General features: G+C 43.0%; 1 protein-coding gene across 1 annotated transcript; it reads left to right on the forward strand.

Annotated features, from left to right (window-relative positions):
* The first annotated feature begins 1,598 nt into the window (after nucleotides 1-1,598).
* LOC142765491 (lysosomal aspartic protease-like) lies at nucleotides 1,599-13,078 on the forward strand. The gene is made up of 8 exons (XM_075866544.1): nucleotides 1,599-1,756; nucleotides 2,836-2,929; nucleotides 4,376-4,493; nucleotides 5,576-5,757; nucleotides 6,298-6,554; nucleotides 8,132-8,273; nucleotides 9,658-9,756; nucleotides 12,674-13,078. Exons 1-8 carry the CDS (start codon nucleotides 1,698-1,700, stop codon nucleotides 12,848-12,850), a joined length of 1,128 nt encoding a protein of 375 aa, XP_075722659.1. The 5' UTR covers nucleotides 1,599-1,697; the 3' UTR covers nucleotides 12,851-13,078.
* Nucleotides 13,079-19,790: the final 6,712 nt, after the last annotated feature.

Here is a 19,790-nt window from a genome sequence, read left to right on the forward strand (position 1 = left end):
TGTAATTATTGTTCATGGGATTTTGCACCCTTTGCTGTAATTGATAAAAGCTTATATGCTGTGCTTGAATCTTTCCTGTCCGTCAGTGAATGCAGGTGTTAGTTTTACGCGAAAGAACAACACGCGCAGTAGTTCCCATTGACAAGTAGTATGCCTTCCAAGATGAAAATGAGAAAAAGACTTGGCGGTATGGTTCTCATGGTGTGTTCATTACATATTCACCTAACACAATGATAATGGTTTGCGTGTGTTTCAGCAGAAATTATGACCTCCGTATTGCTATTCGCAATTTCGCCCTTGAAAACAGACAGCAAACTACAAGGGAGGCACTATACAATAAGAATTGTCGCTAATTAACTGTAGCTTCAGCTCTCGTAGGCGCTTGTGTAAAGCTAACTCCACCAGTAGAGCTCATGAACTCATAGAACACGAAGCGCAAAACAGGAAGGGGGTCCTACAACGGCCGGCATTAGGTGCCTCTGCCATTTCCTCAAACAGCCTTGAATACAAAGTGCCTCCGTGTCGCATGGGCGTTCTGTTAAATATTGAGTGATCAGCAGCGTATAAAACAAATCATTTTTATGAGAGCGTTTCATACGAGGCACAATCTATAAAAGATAAATTACGTTGACGAAACCACATTTCTCCGCCCTCACTGACTGACTGTTTTCAGGTCATGACGGAACACGTGATATGACGGTCGTACATTGTCAATGCTGCTGTAGTTACACCAAAAACGTTAGTTCTCAACCTGTTAATATTGTAACGTTCAATATATTTGTCAAAGACTGTATCAATGCTAATTCTCTACGATAGCTCTCGGAAGCTTGAAAAAACGAGTATGTGATGTTGTCATCGAGAACAGGAATACCAATCCATTCGCAACCTAAATAAATAGAACCTATGGAATTCGAACGTGAGAATTTCATACCCTGCGCAGAAAATCCAATACTTTCCAGGTGGAGCGATTTTCAGCAACCTTTCCAATGTGGTCTACCACTTCAGTAAAAACCTTCATGTCCATAGTTACAGGTATCATGTCATGAATGAAGTCTTGCAGTTAGTTTACGTGGCGTGTAATCGGGTCACTGAATAGGTCTAGCGCCGCCAAGAGTGAACCCCACAAAGTTTTATCCTCCTTGATTCTCAAAACACAGAGACGGCCATTGTGGCAGACGAAACCGAGATTACGGCAACTTGAGAGCTCCAGTTATTTGTCACTCAATCAGGTCAATGCAGCAACATTTCTTTTTCAGAAAGTACCACCACCTTCAACGCGGTGGAGTGAACGATTTCACCTGCCCCTTGCCTAAGCTTTGCCTCTGTCGAATTACGCTCCGTTCGGCCAATCGCTTCCTCGCAAACTGTTCAACACAATACACAAGCATCCGCCACTCGACCAACTGTTTGAGAGTATGTGTGCAGTAGTCAGCACTGGCGCCATCGGCGAGCTCGGCGTAAGCACACGTCACAAGGTGCTACCGCTGTCTTCGCTTTCGGTTGTTTTCATGGCGACGCACGGCTTCACAACGCCTGACATCGCGGCGACGTCAGCTCGGCAGCGATAGTACGCCACGTACGCGTGGCGCCACCCTTTAAAAGGGCATGTTCAGCCAGAGCAGTAAGTCCCACGCTTCAACGCAGTCCACCGAGACACACCAACGTTTTTTTCAGCCAAAGGGTTCCCAGACGCCAACATGCGAATCGTGTGCATAGCGCTGATCGCGCTGGCCGGTGTGGCCGCCGCTAAGATCAGGTATGACTGACGCTTCTCTGAGTTCGTTGCAGTTGCCTAACGAAAGAAAGTACCATAACTAAAGTTTTCATTATTAGTGGTAGAGGTTTCATCAAGATTCGATGCCGAGGTAATGAGAAAAAAAAACGCACCTGGGGCTAAATCGTTGGAATCTCTCATTTGTAATTGCAGTTTTCGGATGACCATCGGGCTTCGCTAACAGAACACCACGCAATGCCATCGGCTAAAATATTCTCTTGGAAAAATTTTTACTGGAAGGTCATTTTGTTTTTAGAGAATGTTGAGTCGTATTTTAAGGATCTAAGTGTCCTATAGAACATGATAATGGTACCAGGTATTAGCGGAAAGAAAATAATTGCATGGCAGGCTCAATGTCTGTGGAGAGATCATTACTCTTTGATGTCTTATCACTTTTCTACAACGTCTACAACCTAAGTTGCTCAGCTACGACAGGTTTTCGCAAAGGCTAGTTCAGCTTCATGCAGCTAATCTTGCGGATTAAGTGTAAGCTTTACGGCACGTCAACTTTCACTCAAATGCTAAGGAGTAGCGGGCACCATACTTGTGCACTAACATCTCTTCATGTACCATATAAATAAAAAAAGAAGATATTCTAAATCATAGTTGCGAAATGGTGCTTGCTACGGTTAGGTTTTCAGACAACGTAAAAGCGTTGTTTTGCTGAGGCCATTGAGTTCTCTCGATTCGCATAATAATGTAAACTAAAGATACAAAGTAGCAACCCAATAGGAACATTAGAGGCCATTTTCATGTAAAACAAAAGAGACAGATGTCAAGGACTCGCCAGACTACAGCATTTTGTAGTTTACAGCAATTTATATTCAAGTTTCTGCAACTGTTACATGGGAATATGTTCCAGGTCAAATATTTGCCTCTTATTCTTATTACAATGCTTGTAAACCCAAGTCATGAATCAGAGTTACTGAAATTAGTGCACAGGCTGTGAAAATGGGCATTACGCATGGCAAAAATATCCCATGCGTGTTCGCTGTGCTGCAGCATGAAAGAGTCTTGAAACGCGTGCTTTTCGGCGACAATATGTGTGGTTCTGTCTGCAGGATTCCGCTGAGGAAGGACAGGATCATCATGTCGAACTTGTTCCACAGCAGTTCAGAAGAGGTGGGCCAAACCATTCCGCTGAACTACACTCAGGTGAGAAACATTAAGTGCACCGTGTATTTACAATATGGTCCTAATATGGTTGTCTATCATGTGGTGCTCGTATTGTTGTCTTTTTTTACATTTTTTTCACGTCATATGTGTAGAATTAATTCAACGGCGTGCAATGAAAGCTGCGTAATATTATGGCAGCTATGTATAGACAAGGGCTTTGCCAGCATTGCTTATCCCATAGAAAGTTTTACACTCCCGTACAGTGAGAACATATTCTTGCACAGAAAGGAAGCAGCACTCATATCAACTGGACCATTTCATTTTCTCATAGAACTTTCTGGTAAAATTTCGCCTCATTGTAGATGGATGGTAAACAATGTAGACTTAGCAGCTCGTTAAACTACTATTATGCAATAATACATATTCTGCAGTGTTTTAAATACAAAGAAACTGCTGTTGAGGGAGCAACTGCCCGCATTACAATATGCACAGAATAGGCGGCGCGAGAAGTTCGACAAAAGCTGGAAATACCGCACTAATGTAGAGACACTATTCTAACTCCGATGCCACTTGGAGAACGTAGTCACTTCAAAACTTCTTGTATGTTCATATTAAATATTCGAGTGCTTTCATGATCACCATTTCTTGATTCTTACTCTGCACAGAAGAAATACAGCTGCAGATGTTCAAGTATTAAATACTGAACACTGAACTTGACATTCGAACTTTCGCGCAATGTGCAATGATTATTCTTCGTTAGTGAACACAAACAACGCGCGCAAATAATTTGTTTATCTTCACATACTCGCTGCGCTTTTTAATGATCACCACTTTATTCCCGAGATCATCCTTCTCAAAATAAAAAGAAAGGTTTCAAAATTGATATATGACTGGCGGCATCCAATTAAGGCCCCCTAGAGTGATCATGACGCTTTAATGCAGTTAACTGTGTATCTTGAATCCTATATAGTTTTTTATCGCTAAGAATATATTACACTGTGCTAAAGGCAGCTACAAAATTACCATTCAAACTTGTAGGAACACTTGCTCAGTCGATGTCACCAAAGTTTGAGGAGAATCTACCTAAGCTCATCTTTAACCACGTGTATCAGGTGCAGATAGATATACAGACTAAAGTGAGGTAGGGCGAGATTGTAGTTTTGAAGCCATGCCTCACCCCACTAAAGGACGTATCGAACAGAAATCAATACTCTCGAGCTTACAACACTTCGCAGCTAATGACACCGCACTGGCATACTAGAAACGTTGTGTGTGAAGGTTAATTGATAAATTGAGGATCGCGTAGGCTACCCTGAGTGCGAAAATTGGTAATTTAGGATTTTGCTTGAAATAAGTTCTCTTAATTGTATCACGCGTTTCTCTTTAACGTCAACTAACATATTTCTGTTGGCTATTTGGTAATTGTGATATGACTAAACGCTAGTGTTGATTAGCAAAGCCATCTTGATATTCTTCCTCTCGCAGCTGCAATACTTCGGCAACATCACCATCGGAACTCCTCCCCAAACCTTCAGGGTCATCTTCGACACTGCCTCTAACCTTACCTGGGTGCCCTCAGTTGGCTGCAGCGTGGAACAGTGTCGTAAGTTCAAGCATACGAACTATAATAGGCACGAAACGAAAAATGCCCGTACACATCATGCAACAGTACCTACGGGTACTGTTGCATGATATGTACAACAGTACCTACGGGTGCCAGTTTTCAGGATGCTTTCCAGCTTTACACGTACATTTGGTGAACATGTAGAAGTGATAATTTTCATTTGAACCTGCTAGGTGAGAGACGTTAGCTTAGGCAATAATACCACGTCACATTATGCTGTTCAGGAGGGCACAGCTATCACGTATCAGAACGCGACACTCGTTATCTCTAATCTAGGGACTGATTTGAGCAATTATTTTAAATGGCAACCTTATATCGCTACAAATCTAGTCGTTAAATTTAGTTTTTACTTAGGCGTCAGTGTTTGAAACAAAATTATGGTCGAATAATAGAAACAGTAGGCGCTGAAAACGAAAGTATATGTATAATACTTAGTCCTACATTATGGCAATGCTCTTCGAGAGCGTCTATGGCGTAAAAATTTTCATATTCATCATTCCTTAAAAAAAAAGCGCAAATGGTGGGAGCACTTGTTTTCATTAGACATAATCGCATCAAACCAAGGGATGAGCAAGGCGTTTTGTAATTGCAATTCAACCTGCGATTAGCTGATTGTTCGTAATGTACTTTGTAAGTCCCCCCCCCTCTCTATGTGCAGTAATAAACAAAAAGCCCACTGCAAGTTTCATTGAAACATTATGTTGCACTAATTAATGTTTTTGTGGCATATTAGCTTCAGAAGAAAAAAAGTATTCCTGTATCTGTATTACTGTATCTGTATTCCGGAACACTTTTCGCGACTTCTCTCAAAAGTATTCCGAAAATATCCCATTACGTCAACAGGCATTGTATTTCAGTATCTGTGTTTCAGGCTTTCCACCAATGTATTTCGATATCTGTATTCGTGGATACGTTTCCAAGTATCTCTCCGCAGCCTTAAAATGAACACGACATGACCGCACATACTCCTTGTTGTAGCACATCGACAAAAAGGAGCACCTCAAGATTATTGCTTTAAAGCGCGTTCACACATGCATGACCTTTGTGGCCAAAATTCACAGAGGACCGTCCCCTGTACGACAACCGCCACTCCTCGACGTACGGAGCTTACGGCATCTGGGTGACCGCCCCCTACATCGGTGGTGGCGCCATCACGGGAACGGCTGCCTACGAGACCATCACCATTGCTGGCATCAACGTCACCAACCAGCTCTTTGTGGAGGCTACCGTCATTGACCCCAAGGTGCGCTGAATATCCCCATAACAAGGGGATAATGGATAATCACCATAACAGTAGCGCTGAAGGTTGCAATATTTACACTAGGCGCGGCTTAGTTCTCACTCAGTCCCGTTATAACTTTGTCTTTTAATAAAGCCATTCGAGCAACCTGAAGCTCTCAACCATGCCGAGGTCAAGCTTATCCTCGCCTACCCGCTTGTAACACAAAAAAAGAGAACTTTGGAAAAGCTTAGCTCAAATTGCCTATAGCCCTAATATTACGTAGCCCTACTTCTACAGAGCACTAATCTTATTGGGTGTCACATAGGTGCAGTTTCAGACCACGTGTTTTGCTAAATTCCTACACCTTCAAAAGTAGCCATGTGAGTCCTCATGATTGCTCAGCCTTTCGTATCATAATATTTTCACCGAGCAATGCCTCCACAATCAAGCAAGCTTGCAGTGAAATAGGAGCAGAAGATTTAGAGTGGCTTTTTTTTTTCATTGGGGAATTCTAAAAAAAATTATGGGTTTCCTAATAATCCCGCCTTCGCCGTTGCCCAGATCTACAACGGAGTGCAGTTTGACGGTTCCATCGGTCTGAGCATCGAGTCACTCTACCTGTCCCAGCACTGGTCCATCTTCGACAACATGTTCATCAACCACCTGCTCCCAGAGCCCGTGTTCGCCTTCTACTTCCACCCGACCGTCAACGGTAGCGACGGTGAGCTCATTCTGGGCGGCATTGAGAAGTCGCACTACGAAGGAGAGCTGACCTACACTCAGAGCGCAACCGACGAATGGCTGATCCGCCTGCAGGGGTGGGTGTTTGCGTTTTTACTTTCAGAATACAGTGATCTCCGCGAGTTACAAAAAAATGGCCGTCGCGCTATTTCACTGGGTATTTCACTAGCCTGCATTCTTTAAGTACTTTCCTCATTATACCCACAATCTCGTGCCTTATATTCAAGCACACTGATCTTTCGTTGCTCCTATTTTGCATTATTGAAGAACAAGTTGTTATACGGTGAAAACGTACCTAAACCATTGACATAATCAGCGAATGACTAACGCTAAATGGGCCCAGAGTTAGAGAAACACTAAGGTCCCAGCGAGTACAAAAGTAGAGGAGATGTTGGTGAACGTATTCTTGGGATACGAAAGGTTAGCTCAGAGTTCAGTTCATCAGATAAGAGAAAACCAAATTGAAGGACCCTTGAGCTTCGTTTTGTGAGCACATCGTGATAGCGTGAGCGGTACTCAGGTGCATCACCTTATAAACTCCGAGCCGGCTTCGGTACTCGGTCCGTTCCTCAACCAGGCCACAAGGAAAACAGTGACAGTGCGCGTTACATTAGCTCTGCAAGAGTGTCATTGAATGGCTATTGCAAGTGCATTTTTAATGTATCCGCTATGCCATAATTATTCGTCTCACTAATCAGCGATGGGCCACTATGCATATGGCAACATGCGATCCTAAGTAGTTCTTCACAATTACTCGTTGCTCGATTCGCTTCTTTTGACTCCTGGTGCAATTAGACGCTTCTGTCCCGCATTCTTTTGTTCGTTACGGAGATTTTTTCTCCTATATTATATTCATACTGATACAGCGTTTTTTAAGTCAGTTTCAACAAATTTCGTCAAATTGGGATAAAAGACCTGCGTGCCACGAAGACGGCCTGGGTTGGTTCTTTACTCAAACCCGGAATTTGTTTATTTGATTTGCATTCTTCTCAACTCTATGGTCATGGACATTATCGCCAGCTTCGCGCTCACAACCAATGACGCCAATGCTGCAGCCAACGCCACAATATCTGCGAAATGAGCGCTTTAACGCTGTCGCGTTAATATACTTCTTTACTTCTCACGAGCATGGAAGAGCCTCACTTGTGTTAGAGCAGATTCACAGATCGGTGGGCCAAAAAAAAAAAACTACAGCCTTTGGGAGCCGAGTGCTGAATTGTAAGAAAACAATAGCGTGAACGAAAACCGAGCTACCTTCTCTAAGCAAGTGATACTGCCTCCATCACGCTGGAACCACCCGCGTGCATCACCGCTCAACATGGAGGCAGGCGTACTGACTCCCCGTAACGACAACGTGCTTTAGCGTGCACGAATATGATGAAATGCGACCGTCGGAGGCACGGAATGCGTATGTGTGAGCATTTATCAGACCCTATCTTGAAACTTTTCGTTCGCTAACTGCCCCTGATGAAACTTGTCAAGATTACAGCAGCGTACACTTTTGGCAAGCATCAATCAGGTAGACTTCAAATACCCAGCGCGAGCGGTGACCATGAAATCAGCGGGATCGCTAACTAGGGGCCTGGTCAGTCTCTGTGCTGGTAACTGTTCTTCATCATTACCAACGATAAGCACTCTACACTTTCTGACGCAGTGTCAAGGTTGGTATGCGCTGGCTGCAGACCGAATACATCTACGCCAAGCCTGTCTCCACACTTCCCTACATCTACGGTCCCCAGTCCCAGATTGACTCCATCAACAAGGCCCTCAACGCCTCCAAGACCTCTGGCGACGAGGTGAGAGAACTCATCAGGCAAACGCTAGCACAGCGATAATGAAAGCGATGATATATACTTCCAAAGTGAAGTGCAATACGCCGAACATTTCATCAACACGGAGAAAATGGTACATATTGTCTATAAAAGCACTTTTAGTTACTTGCCGAAAGATGCCGATGTTCGTTAATATGGCAAAGGATTTCGTAGTTGAAACATATATCACTAAGATTAGTTGATGATACTGCTTTTTTAAACTTTTTAACGTGTACGCCTTTGATGACAGAAAGTTATCTTGCAGGGCGTTTCTGTTTATTTATGAAGATCAGCCATACCTTTAGAGATCGAACAGTGTAATTTGTCATTCACTTGAATATGATTGTGCTACACCAGACTTTCACGTATCACCGTGATCCTTCGAATTACTGCATGCGAAGTCCAGTTTGTAGTTTCACAAAGCATTGTCAGCCTTCTTATTTTACTGAGAGGGCCAATGTCATTCCAGTAATCTTGTGCAGCTTCTATCATCTAGACACGATTCCCTTTTTGTGTTCAAGACATGTTCAGTGAGCTTCTAGCAATGTAAATAGTAAATATAATGTCTTCATGCAATAGCTTGAGACCCTCTGTTGAAGTTCAGTGAAAAGCCTCAACGTTTGCTTACGAGAAAATATGTTCCACTACCTCTATCACTATTTGTGTATACTGGAGATTAGATCACTGGCGTACCACTTCCTTTAGGTAAATGTCACCTATTTTTACAAGACACTGCATTCACATCACACGTCGTTACAGAGCATTCAGTGAATACGGGGGTAATTTATTGTACTTTTTACTCTTGATTGATTTTCTTGTAATACCCCATTTCACTAATAATGACAGCCACATTTTTTTGAAAGTTGTGCCTGCGAACAATTCTCGCGCAAGAGCAGATTAGGATTACGGGGCTAGACCCTCTCTTTTTTTCCTATATTGAATTTTTTCACGGAACGTGCGAAGAGTACTTTAAGGTTATATCAGCTGAAAAACTGTCAAGAAAGAGTTCTTGGCTATATGGCAACATACAAGCACGAAAATTAGAAAGAGTCGTATTTTGCCATAATCACCATCTCTTCGAATTTATTGTTTTATGTTCCCAGAAAATAAATGTTGCTGGCGGCAACCGCAGTTTCATCATCAGAACCATTCTTAGCATTCGTGAACATAGTGGTTGAAATTCCAATATGTTAAAGTACGTGTGGGAAATACAACGTAATATACGCAAATTTGTTTACAGTTTTCTACTCCTATAACGAGCTTTTGTTTAAATATCGCCGTCAGGACGTGTTGTAACATTACCACTAATTGCCACATCGATGTGCGCGCGATTATAATTGCCTCATCATCTGCGCTTTCTGTATCACAGTACACCGTTGACTGCTCGAACATCACGGCCCTGCCAATCATCAGTATCAAGATCTCCGGCAAGAACTTTGACCTTCGCCCCCAGGATTACATTGTCGAGGTGAGTAGTTAGGATACCTGCAGGGCCAATTCAGGGAGTTCTCACCAGTCAGCACTTTGTAAAACAGCACACATGTGCGAGCCACGCATTGGTTTCGGTGGTAGAAAACAAAGTATATTTTACAATCAGTGCTGTGTGTAATAAACTTTGTGCCATCTTGGTTTAAACTGCTAAACTCGCAGATATCTATACGTGAAGAAAAAAAAAAACGTAATGAAAATGTTTCACAAGCGTTGAGCTAACAACCATGGTGTAAATGAACTCGAATTATGGAACGCGTCTAATTGTGTTTAGTGAAAGAGAGAAAAAGAGGGAAAAGAAGACGAAAGGCAAGGAAGATAACCAATCTTTGGCATGGTTGGCTACACTTAGCTGATCGCTCCAATGTGCCAGATGCGCTTATGATGTATGGCATTACCACTTCTTCTATCGTAGTAATTTGAAACACTAATACGCTGTTGATAGCCATGCGCATCCCCTACGACACCCTCAATAACCAGTATTATCATGGTGCGAGCGGCGGGTTCTGTAACAGAATTAGGTTCCCCTAATATTCGCCTTTAAGAGTTGAACGCGATAGTGATATTGTGTCCCTAGCGTATGCTTCAAACACTTCGCGAATCAACTTTTTTCGAACTAGCTAGCCACCCACTATATGGCGTTAAGGTAATAGGCGAAGTAGAGTGTGCGCCTTTTGTATTGGGTGCCTGGCTTTAAATAATGCAGTCATCGTTATAGTCACACGTTATTTCGCCCAATGGCAGTGTACGCTTGTGTCCTGCAATATTACTTTGATATTTTTTATCTTTATTGTAAATCATGTTTGCTGGACACGTGCGTTTGTAAAGCATGAACGTTGCTTTCATTGCGTTTCCAAGCAGAGGAAGCTATTCTCACTGTGTTCACCAACAGACGCGTGGCTCTGTGGCAAAGGAACCACATGTTACGCAAACGACCGGGGTTTGATCCCCACTCGGGTCCGGATTTTTTTATTATCTATTTTATTTGCACAAATCTCGATTTTTTCGCTCATGCACAAGATAATTTTTCGCTCGCAACGAACGACGCCGACACTTTACCAACACCAATGCCGTAATTTCTGTGACCGAACACTTTAACGTTATCACGTCAATATCTTGATTTTGATTCTGCGTAACCTATACGAGTTATATTTCGTTAACGAAACGTACAAGATTCTTTGTTTTAGTGGCCTCGGTCTGTTACTAACGCTGAATAGCAATTACTGGTCGGAATTAAAGGTCGAAAGCAAGCAACAAACAATGAACGATCATAATGTCGCAGCAGTGCAGCTATCGCAGGGTACAGTACACTACAAATACGGATTGATCAAATGTACTAAAGAATCGAAGTACCCAAGGTTTTGTTTCGCCAGTCCCGGTACACATGGAACATAAGCTTGACTAAGGTTAATTTCAGCCTTAACATTCCTTTTTTTCGGGTCAAACCAACAACATCAGACATTTTTGTGACCACGTCTTGATGTCTTCGCAAACTCTTCGATCTCAAACTTGACCGAACTACAAAAAATCATTCAGGTGCACCCACGTTCTTCTACTTTTGTTCGTTGATTTTCAAGAGACACGAGTTGAGGTGCGTGAAGAGTGAATTTTAGTACAGAATGTATTACTAGTACTGTAACAGACTTTGACAGCACTATTCAAATATTTTTTAAAAAAATGGTGACAATCTTTAAAACAACCCAGAATGATAATGTAACAATTTTCAAAAGGCGCCCCAGAAATTCCAAAAAAAAATTTGCTTGAAACGAATCTTTACTAGCATGAGAGAGGAATTACGCGATTACTTATAATGGGCGAAAGAGCCCCGCAATTTTGACATGGCGGAGACAAGCTCGCATACAGGAGCAACTAGTTCATTAAAAATATCTCGCAAATGCAGGTTCAGATAGAAGAGTGACTAAAGTTCACCGAGGAACCCAATTAGCAGCTTCCACATAAAACTTATATATCATTTTATAATGATTAGATTTATATTTCAATCAGCCAGCATCACCACGAATGTCATGATGAAGATAGCAAATTCAAAATTCTGTTGCTTCACCAAAATTTGCGTTTAAATAAACGACGGGAAATAGAGCGCAGAAAGTAGCGAAACACATTAGGCTGCATGCGTCGTAATAATTCAAGGATTACAATGACAAACATAACCATTCTCTCTTCGAATGTTACATCGCATGGGGGTGTCTTTCATCGGTGCTCATTCTTGTGAAAAATATTCGGTATTCTTGCTATGTACAACTTCATACGATTAGCAATCAATGGAGATTTTTGAAACCAACTCTTCAAGGCGGCTTTCAGCTCTCCCATAGTAGAGCACCAAGTACTCTAAATCGTTAACTAATTTTTCTAAACACACACAGAATAAAGAGAAACAGAACAATAATGCAATTATTAAGCGAAATTTTCGAGTATAACTAGACCACTGCTGCTGCTGTGCAGCATATACGGTGTAGAGTCTGGTTGATCCCCTTTGTTCTTGATGTCTCCCACTTTCTCTTTCTATATATATATATATATATATATATATATATATATATATATACGTACAAAAACGTGTTCTGCCGACAACATGGTGCTACCACCTGGCAGCGGCTTTCGATTCTGCACAAGGTCGCATTTCCTGACGGCACTGCCAGATGGCGTCCAAGCCTCACGCCACACCACCTTTATTTTATGAATGCCAGCCAGATGCGGCTGATTCAACGCCGAGGAGGCGCTGTCTGAGGCAAGGCAAAACATACAAGGCCACTTAGCCGGCAGAAGACTATTGTCTTTGGCCGACATTTACAGCACAGAACTCAGACACGTGATCTATTTCTCTCTTTCGCTGTGGGCCCTGCTCCATCTCTAACGTGGTTTCAATTATGTGGTTGTAGGTGAACTCCACCTGCTACAGTGGTTTCGTCGTCGACGAGGACCACCAACAGCCTGGTGCCTCCACCTGGCTGCTGGGCCAGAACTTCCTGCGCCGTGTGTACACAATCTTCAAGACCGGCATCTTCCTGTGGGACAAGCAGCTTGCCTTCGCTTACACCCGCCCAATCGTGTACTAAATGACGAAAGCCTGACAACCACAGGCACTCTCATGCACTCCCCTGAGAGATGGCGCTGGTGCAAGCAGCTGCCGCATGCAATTTTTATTAGAGTTGGTTTTCACAGTCGAATGAAATCAATCTCAACTTTTGAAATCGGCAAGAACCAGATTTGTTTTCATTTCTACCGATGTATCTGCATTTGAAAAGCCAGAAAAATGGCATCAAATAAAAGATTCAAGAATGAAACTGTGTAACAGCTTGTTTCTTTGTTGATATTACGTTAATAAAAACTTATTTCATTTCTGTAGTATGAAATAAACGAAGGGACAGGTATCCCCATAGTACACACCAAGACATTATTATCGCTATTTGAATATTGTTTTTTTTTATTTAGTAAGCATAGATGCATGGACAAATAATTTTAAGTGTGGGGTCAGAAATAATCTTTTGGCGTTCGGTTCACGCATCTAGACTGCAGCGAGGAAATACGAGTAGTGTTAACAATATACGCAATAACCAGGCACACGGGATGAGCTTCTCAAGTGTCCCACGCAGAGCATCAGGCTTAGGTAAGATCTGACACTGTCGTTTTTATAAGATGCAAAAAAATGGCAGAATATCCACGGAGTGAATAATGAAGAGTGGGGCGAAGCATTCGTCCGTCCATGCGTCCGTCTGTGTGACCGTCCATGCGTCTGTTCGTGTGCCCGTCCCTACGTTCGTTCATGCATCCGCCCCTGCGTCCGTTCATGCGTCCATCCATGCATCTGTCTGTGTGTCCGTTCGTCCATCTATTCAACACTCCAAGTCCCACCATCTCGCATCTTTTTATCATATATTCCCCATATAAAAGCACCGCCATTCAGTGGACATCCCAAGGACTAAACGAGAGGTGGCACACGCACACTTTCTTACGGCTTGCGCTTCGGGTCTACTTCCCACCTTCAACCACCTTGAGTTCATGGTATATACTAGTTCACTGTATTCATGGCACTGCGGCCCAATGCTCGCTAAACCTTTCTAAAACCAAGGAGGTTGCGCCCAGCGAGTATAACGTAGCAACCTTTTCCTGTCAGATAGTGCTCAATGTACATGCCAGTGGCTACTAATGTGAAATGAGAGACAGGAGGATTAATTTTTTAATTTCTTACGGGTTGCGCTTCGTATATGCTTCCCCCCTTTAACCACCTCGAATTCATTCATGGTATATACTAGTTCATTGTATTCATGGCCCTGCGGCTCAACGCTCGCTAAACCTTTCTGAAACTAAGGAGGTTACACCCAGCGAGTATAATGTAGCAACCCTTTCTTGTCCGATAGTGCTCAATGTACAGGCCAATGGCTGCTAATGGGGATCGCAACACACACACACACACACACACACACACATATATATATATATATATATATATATATATAAATATATATATATATATATATATATATATATATATATATATATATATATATATATATATATATATATATATATATATATATATAATATATAATAGAGCTATATATATATATATATATATATATATATATATATATATATTTATTTATATATAGATGGATAGATAGATAGATAGATATATTTACCTATTTATTTATTTATTGTTGAGAGCTGTGAACCTTGTCCTCACTCCGTCGTACAGGCAGAGTAATATCAGTTGTTCCAGGGAGTGAGTCGACGAGGTGGAAGTTGGTGACAAATCTCGTATTGTGGATGTTTTTTTTTTTTGGGGGGGGGGGGGGACTCCGGTCCAACAGGTATGCAAAGCTCAAGCTTACATAAGGTTAAGAACAGGTGCAACTCTTTTTCCGCATTGAGGCATTGATTCCATGAATGCGGGTGGTGATCAGCCGTTGTTTGGCTCTCATGACGACTTCCAAACCTACAGTGGTCGAGACAGGTCGTTTTAGGCGCAGGCTTTGAGGAACGACTTTTCTTTGTTTTCTGTGGTTGAAATCGAGATGAGTCTTGAAGACATCAGATGCTTTCTTTGACGCGTATGAAACGCTTGACAAGCTGCATGGTGACAACCGCCTCACAGCGCAATCACTGTGTGGCGGTTGCAGCAGGTCACGCTATCGCACTCTCTTCTCGAGTTTGGAAGGAATGTACAAAGAAATATCTGTTTTGTCGGAGGAACTCTCCTTTTTGGCTGAGGAGGAATTGCTTCAGCACTAATCCTGCCCTTTTGGGCTCGTTTGCGTGAGACGTGTAAAGCTTGTTTTCGGCCTGCCGGCTTTCGGTGGGTTAATATTTGTTTAGTACTCACACAAATATCTTGTAAATACTATGTAAATACCTAACATACCGATCTTTACATTTCATTTGTGTGTTCTATGTTTACCATGTATTGTACATATGTAAACATAACTTTTTGTAACAATTCTTGTGCATCTGTGTAGCTGTGTTCTGTAGACATATGTAAACATATATTTTTGTTAAACTTTTTGGCTTGTCTGTGGATGTTGCGTTCCGTCGCGATGTTCTCTTGAATCGTAATTGATGTTCACTGTTCGTGCGATTAAGGTTCTCTAAAAACAAATCAAGGCCTGTATCAGATGTATTCCAGCTCTGCGGTGACGCACCTTTGCGCTACCCAAGCTGCGATATTTTCTCCCCCCCCCCTTTTTTTTTTCTCTTGGTTCTTTTATTGACTAGTACGCCCACTACTTAAACAGAGGTGTTCCTTTTAGGTCACGCGTAAGTTATAAACAGTACACAGAAAGATCGAAATCAGCGAGAAAATTCAGATGGCGTGAATGCTAAACAGTTTGTTTGATTATCGTCGTATTATGACCTTCATTGAATTTTTAATTATTGAAGAATCCTGCAATAACTCATCAAAGCGCTTCCGGTTTTGTTTCTTGCTTTGTAATGATGTGCCTTCTGCACGCAGTTGATATTTGTGTCACACGTTAAAAACATCTTCATTTAAAATGCCCGTATTTAGACAGGTCAATACCGTTCGGAACATAGAGATCCGGCAACTCTGTAGGAGTTGGTATGGTGGAAAAGTGAAAAAAAATGCATCGGTCGTGAAGTCACAGAGATTATGATAGCAAAACATAAGTTACGATATAATAAAAAGCACCTTACATCGACACGAACGACGCACATTCACACTGCTATTTCACCAAGGGCTCACAGTGAAGCACTTCATCTGAACGCGTTGCGTGTCTCACAATTCCTGTTGTGTTTTCCGTTTACACCTTAGCGTCGTCCCACTGGCAAAGCGTCATTCTCATGCCCAACCTAAATTTGACAAACGATTTCGTGGCTTTCTTTAGTTTTCTTGCTTTGCCACGACCATTTTTTTTTTCGGCTTGTGTTGCTCGCGAGTACACATTTCGAATACGAATGCTCTTTCATTTTATCAGTCAACACGCCGAACATGTTCTTCTCAAGGTTGCCCTGAATATAACCGAATAACCAAGTTGTTTCGCAAGTATTTAAAAATCGCAAAATCCTTCTACCGTCTCGCCCTTTCTCATTTGCGCCTGGTGACTTGCAAATATGCCTGGCAAGAAACTTACTTGATAACCGTGCCAAAGCACTTCTCCAGACTTATTCAGCCCCTGCGCAACCCCAGTACCAACGAGGTAATTTCGACGAGCTTGGTCCCTTAGTATATGAGGTAAGCTTACCTTGTTTCTACGTCACCGCGTAATGACGTATAGTAACATCATAAACGCTAGGATAACGCCCTCTTTTTCGATTACTTCTTTAGCCCTGTACTAAATATGATCTGATCACGCACATTATGTGTTGAGAATTTTTCTGTTACCATATGATTAAATTTCTATTGTGAGAAAACATTTTACATATAGCGTCTCAACCTGACGAACCATCTCATGCATATTATAAAAAGGCTCGGTACTGCACTCCTCTAAGTTCCTCACCCCTACAGTAATACTGCGCCGCCATAAAGCCACCCAAATGTGGACGACAGTGTGAATTCAGTTTTCTAATAAATCTGCATTATTATATTCTTAGGAAGTGCTAACGAAACTAACCAGAAACAGGTAAGCATGATGCACTGTTATTTGCGTCGCTGTTTTGGGCGTCCCGCCAAGACCGTATAGAAAAAAAGGTTCCAGGGCGTACATCTCGTAACTGTCAGTTCCGATTACGAATACCACATGAGCAGCAATGTTCGCGATCACAAGGATCTTGCCGTGAAGTTAAATCTTGTTTTTCTCTGCTACATTTGTGGGTTATCCCGCGCGCCTCATGCACGCATGCGAGCTAGCGGGGGCGACCGCAGGTGGATAGGGCTGTATCAGGTAAGCAGAGCAGAATCCAAACTTCCCGCTGAGTTATGTCACGCCAAGCCAAAGTAGCAGGTAGAGGAGAGCATTATTGTCTTTGCTTGCGCTGCAACCAATAGCTACGCAGGGCTTCTTGAAGCCTGGCTGGCGCTAAGTGAATTTCTAATGCGTTCAATTATTGAGGTAAGATTCTGGTCTATGTAAACGCCTTAGAGTTTTGTGCAGGGCCACCGCAGCGTACATGTCAGCCTATTTACTGACAATTTTTTTTTTCCTTCTTCCGTATGGCATGCAACGCGTGCAATTTCCAAGTCCTTGAAATGAACGAGAAAACTGCCTGACCAGGAAAAACTGTTCTAAAGAAAGCGAACTTTCTCACCTTCAACTCAGCTGGCAACCCGGTAACCCGAGATGCACGTGGCCCGCACTTTTTATAGACTATTTTAGCTAAAACACGAGGGCGCCACCATCTTATGATGTTATTTTCATGTTTTCTTGCTTTTCTATACGAGCCCCGCCGCGGTGATCTAGTGGCTAAGGTACTCGGCTGCTGACCCGCAGGGCGCGGGTTCAAATCCCGGCTGCGGCGGCTGCATTTCCGATGGAGGCGGAAAAGTTGTAGGCCCATGTGCTCAAATTTGGGTGCACGTTAAAGAACCCCAGGTGGTCTAAATTTCCGGAGCCCTCCACTACGGCGTCTCTCATAATCATATAGTGGTTTTGGGACGTTAAACCCCACATATCAATCAATGCTTTTCTATACGAGGCATCGTATGCACCAATCCAACCGTTTTCATGCGCATTTTTCTACCATGACATTGATTGCTTAGTTATTAAAGATACAAAACACAACAGTTAAGAGCCAAATGTGGTGGCACTGAAACATGTGCACAAAATTGCCTAATGGTCAGGCATCTCAAGCTCACCTTTGGCAATGTCCCGGAATATCGGAAGTCCCAATTTTTTTTCCCACAATGACAGTGACAGCGAAAAATGTTTGGAGGGGGAGGTGTAGGGGGATGATTCATAATGATTGATATGTGGGGTTTAACGTCCCAGAACCACCATATGATTATGAGAGACGCCGTAGTGGAGGGCTCCGGAAATTGCGGCCACCTGGGGTTCTTTAACGCGCGCCCAAATCTGAGCACACGGGCCTACAACATTTCCTCCTCCATTGGTAATGCAGCCGCCGCAGCCGGGATTTGATCACGCGACCTGCGGGTCAGCAGCCGAGTACCTCAGCCACTAGACCACCACGGTGGGGCAGGGGGTTGATTCAACAAATATTTATTTAACCAAACGTACCCGTTTTGAATAAGCTAAGCCCTATCGATTTTTTTCTTAAATGAGTAACTTCTAAATAAAATTTTGCGTCACAGGATTCGAGCTTCATATCGATAAAGATCTGAAGAATGGCTACAATCGGGGGGGGGGGGGCACTACAAAAAGCGCTAATCTTTGCAATAGGCGAGCAAAAAATAAAAGTGTTATTACAAGAAGTCCCAAAGCTTATTTCACAAAGTATTCAAAAATACAGAAAGAAAATGTCATGACAATATTTATGTCAAAACATTATAGCCATTGCATCCAAGATATTTCACTATTAAGGCGGAGAAGCCAATAGTGGCCACGTCGTTCACGTTAAGCCCAATGAAGCTTGGTTAACTTCCCTGCCTTTCCTCTCTATTTCTCTCTCTCTCTCTTAAACGCAATCTTCACGTGCTGCCTTTACGTGATCGCGGCCACTATGCGTGTGAAGGGGTTCGTTATGAAGCTTCGTCCATAACGTCACGTGAAAGCAATCTAAAAATTTTCGCTCCCACATAACCCGTAAGACATGGCGCTACAATGCTTAACGACGCGGGGTGAATTCTTGGCAAAGCTGACTGCATTTTCATGGCCACGATAGAGCGAATAGCCATGTTCTGCGGTTATTTACTAGTATATAGACAAGAGAACGCCTTTCTCGCTCCCAGGCACTTTCGGCGGTATACCTTCAGTTATGTTTGGGGCACGCAAAGGATGGCCAGTTGGTAGACGGCACCCGACAAAAAGGGAAGTTAATGCAAAAAGGCTGCCCAGACGCGGACTAAGCCGTTCTACTCGGAACGCGACTTTGTCGTCGAACCCCGTGAGCCTTTATTCACCACACCTTGTGCTGGGGAGTCACCCGCACGGCGGTAGCGCTCTCACGGTGAGCCAGACTGAGAAATAAGTGGTCGCTGGCGAGACACGGCTCCCGACAAGATAATGTGACGCCATGCTATAACAATACGTGCAGATATACGTCACCATCGTGTCTACTAACGCCAGACAGCCGACCGGCCGTCTAGACAGGCTTTTTGTCGCACGAAAGTCGTTTAAATGGCGGATTTCTTCTTAGCCCATGCTCGGAGGATAACAAAGTGTGGGAACACAGAGGCGGAGACCCATCTCTGAAGAAAGGGCAATTGTTTGCTTCATTGGTGGAGCATCGAGTAGGGGTTCGTCCCTCGAGGCTGTCTCAGAGGATGATGATAGCTATAGCGCGAGAACAAAACGACGACACAGAGAGAAGAAGGAGACCAAGGACACGAGCGCTCGTGTCCTTCGTCTCCTTGTTGTCTCTGTGTCGTCGTTTTGCTCTCGCGCTATAACTATCGTCATGCCATACCAACTAGCCCAAGCTGCC

Source organism: Rhipicephalus microplus, chromosome 6 (genome assembly GCF_043290135.1).
Source record: "Rhipicephalus microplus isolate Deutch F79 chromosome 6, USDA_Rmic, whole genome shotgun sequence".
In the NCBI taxonomy this organism is placed as follows: Eukaryota; Metazoa; Arthropoda; class Arachnida; order Ixodida; family Ixodidae; genus Rhipicephalus; species Rhipicephalus microplus.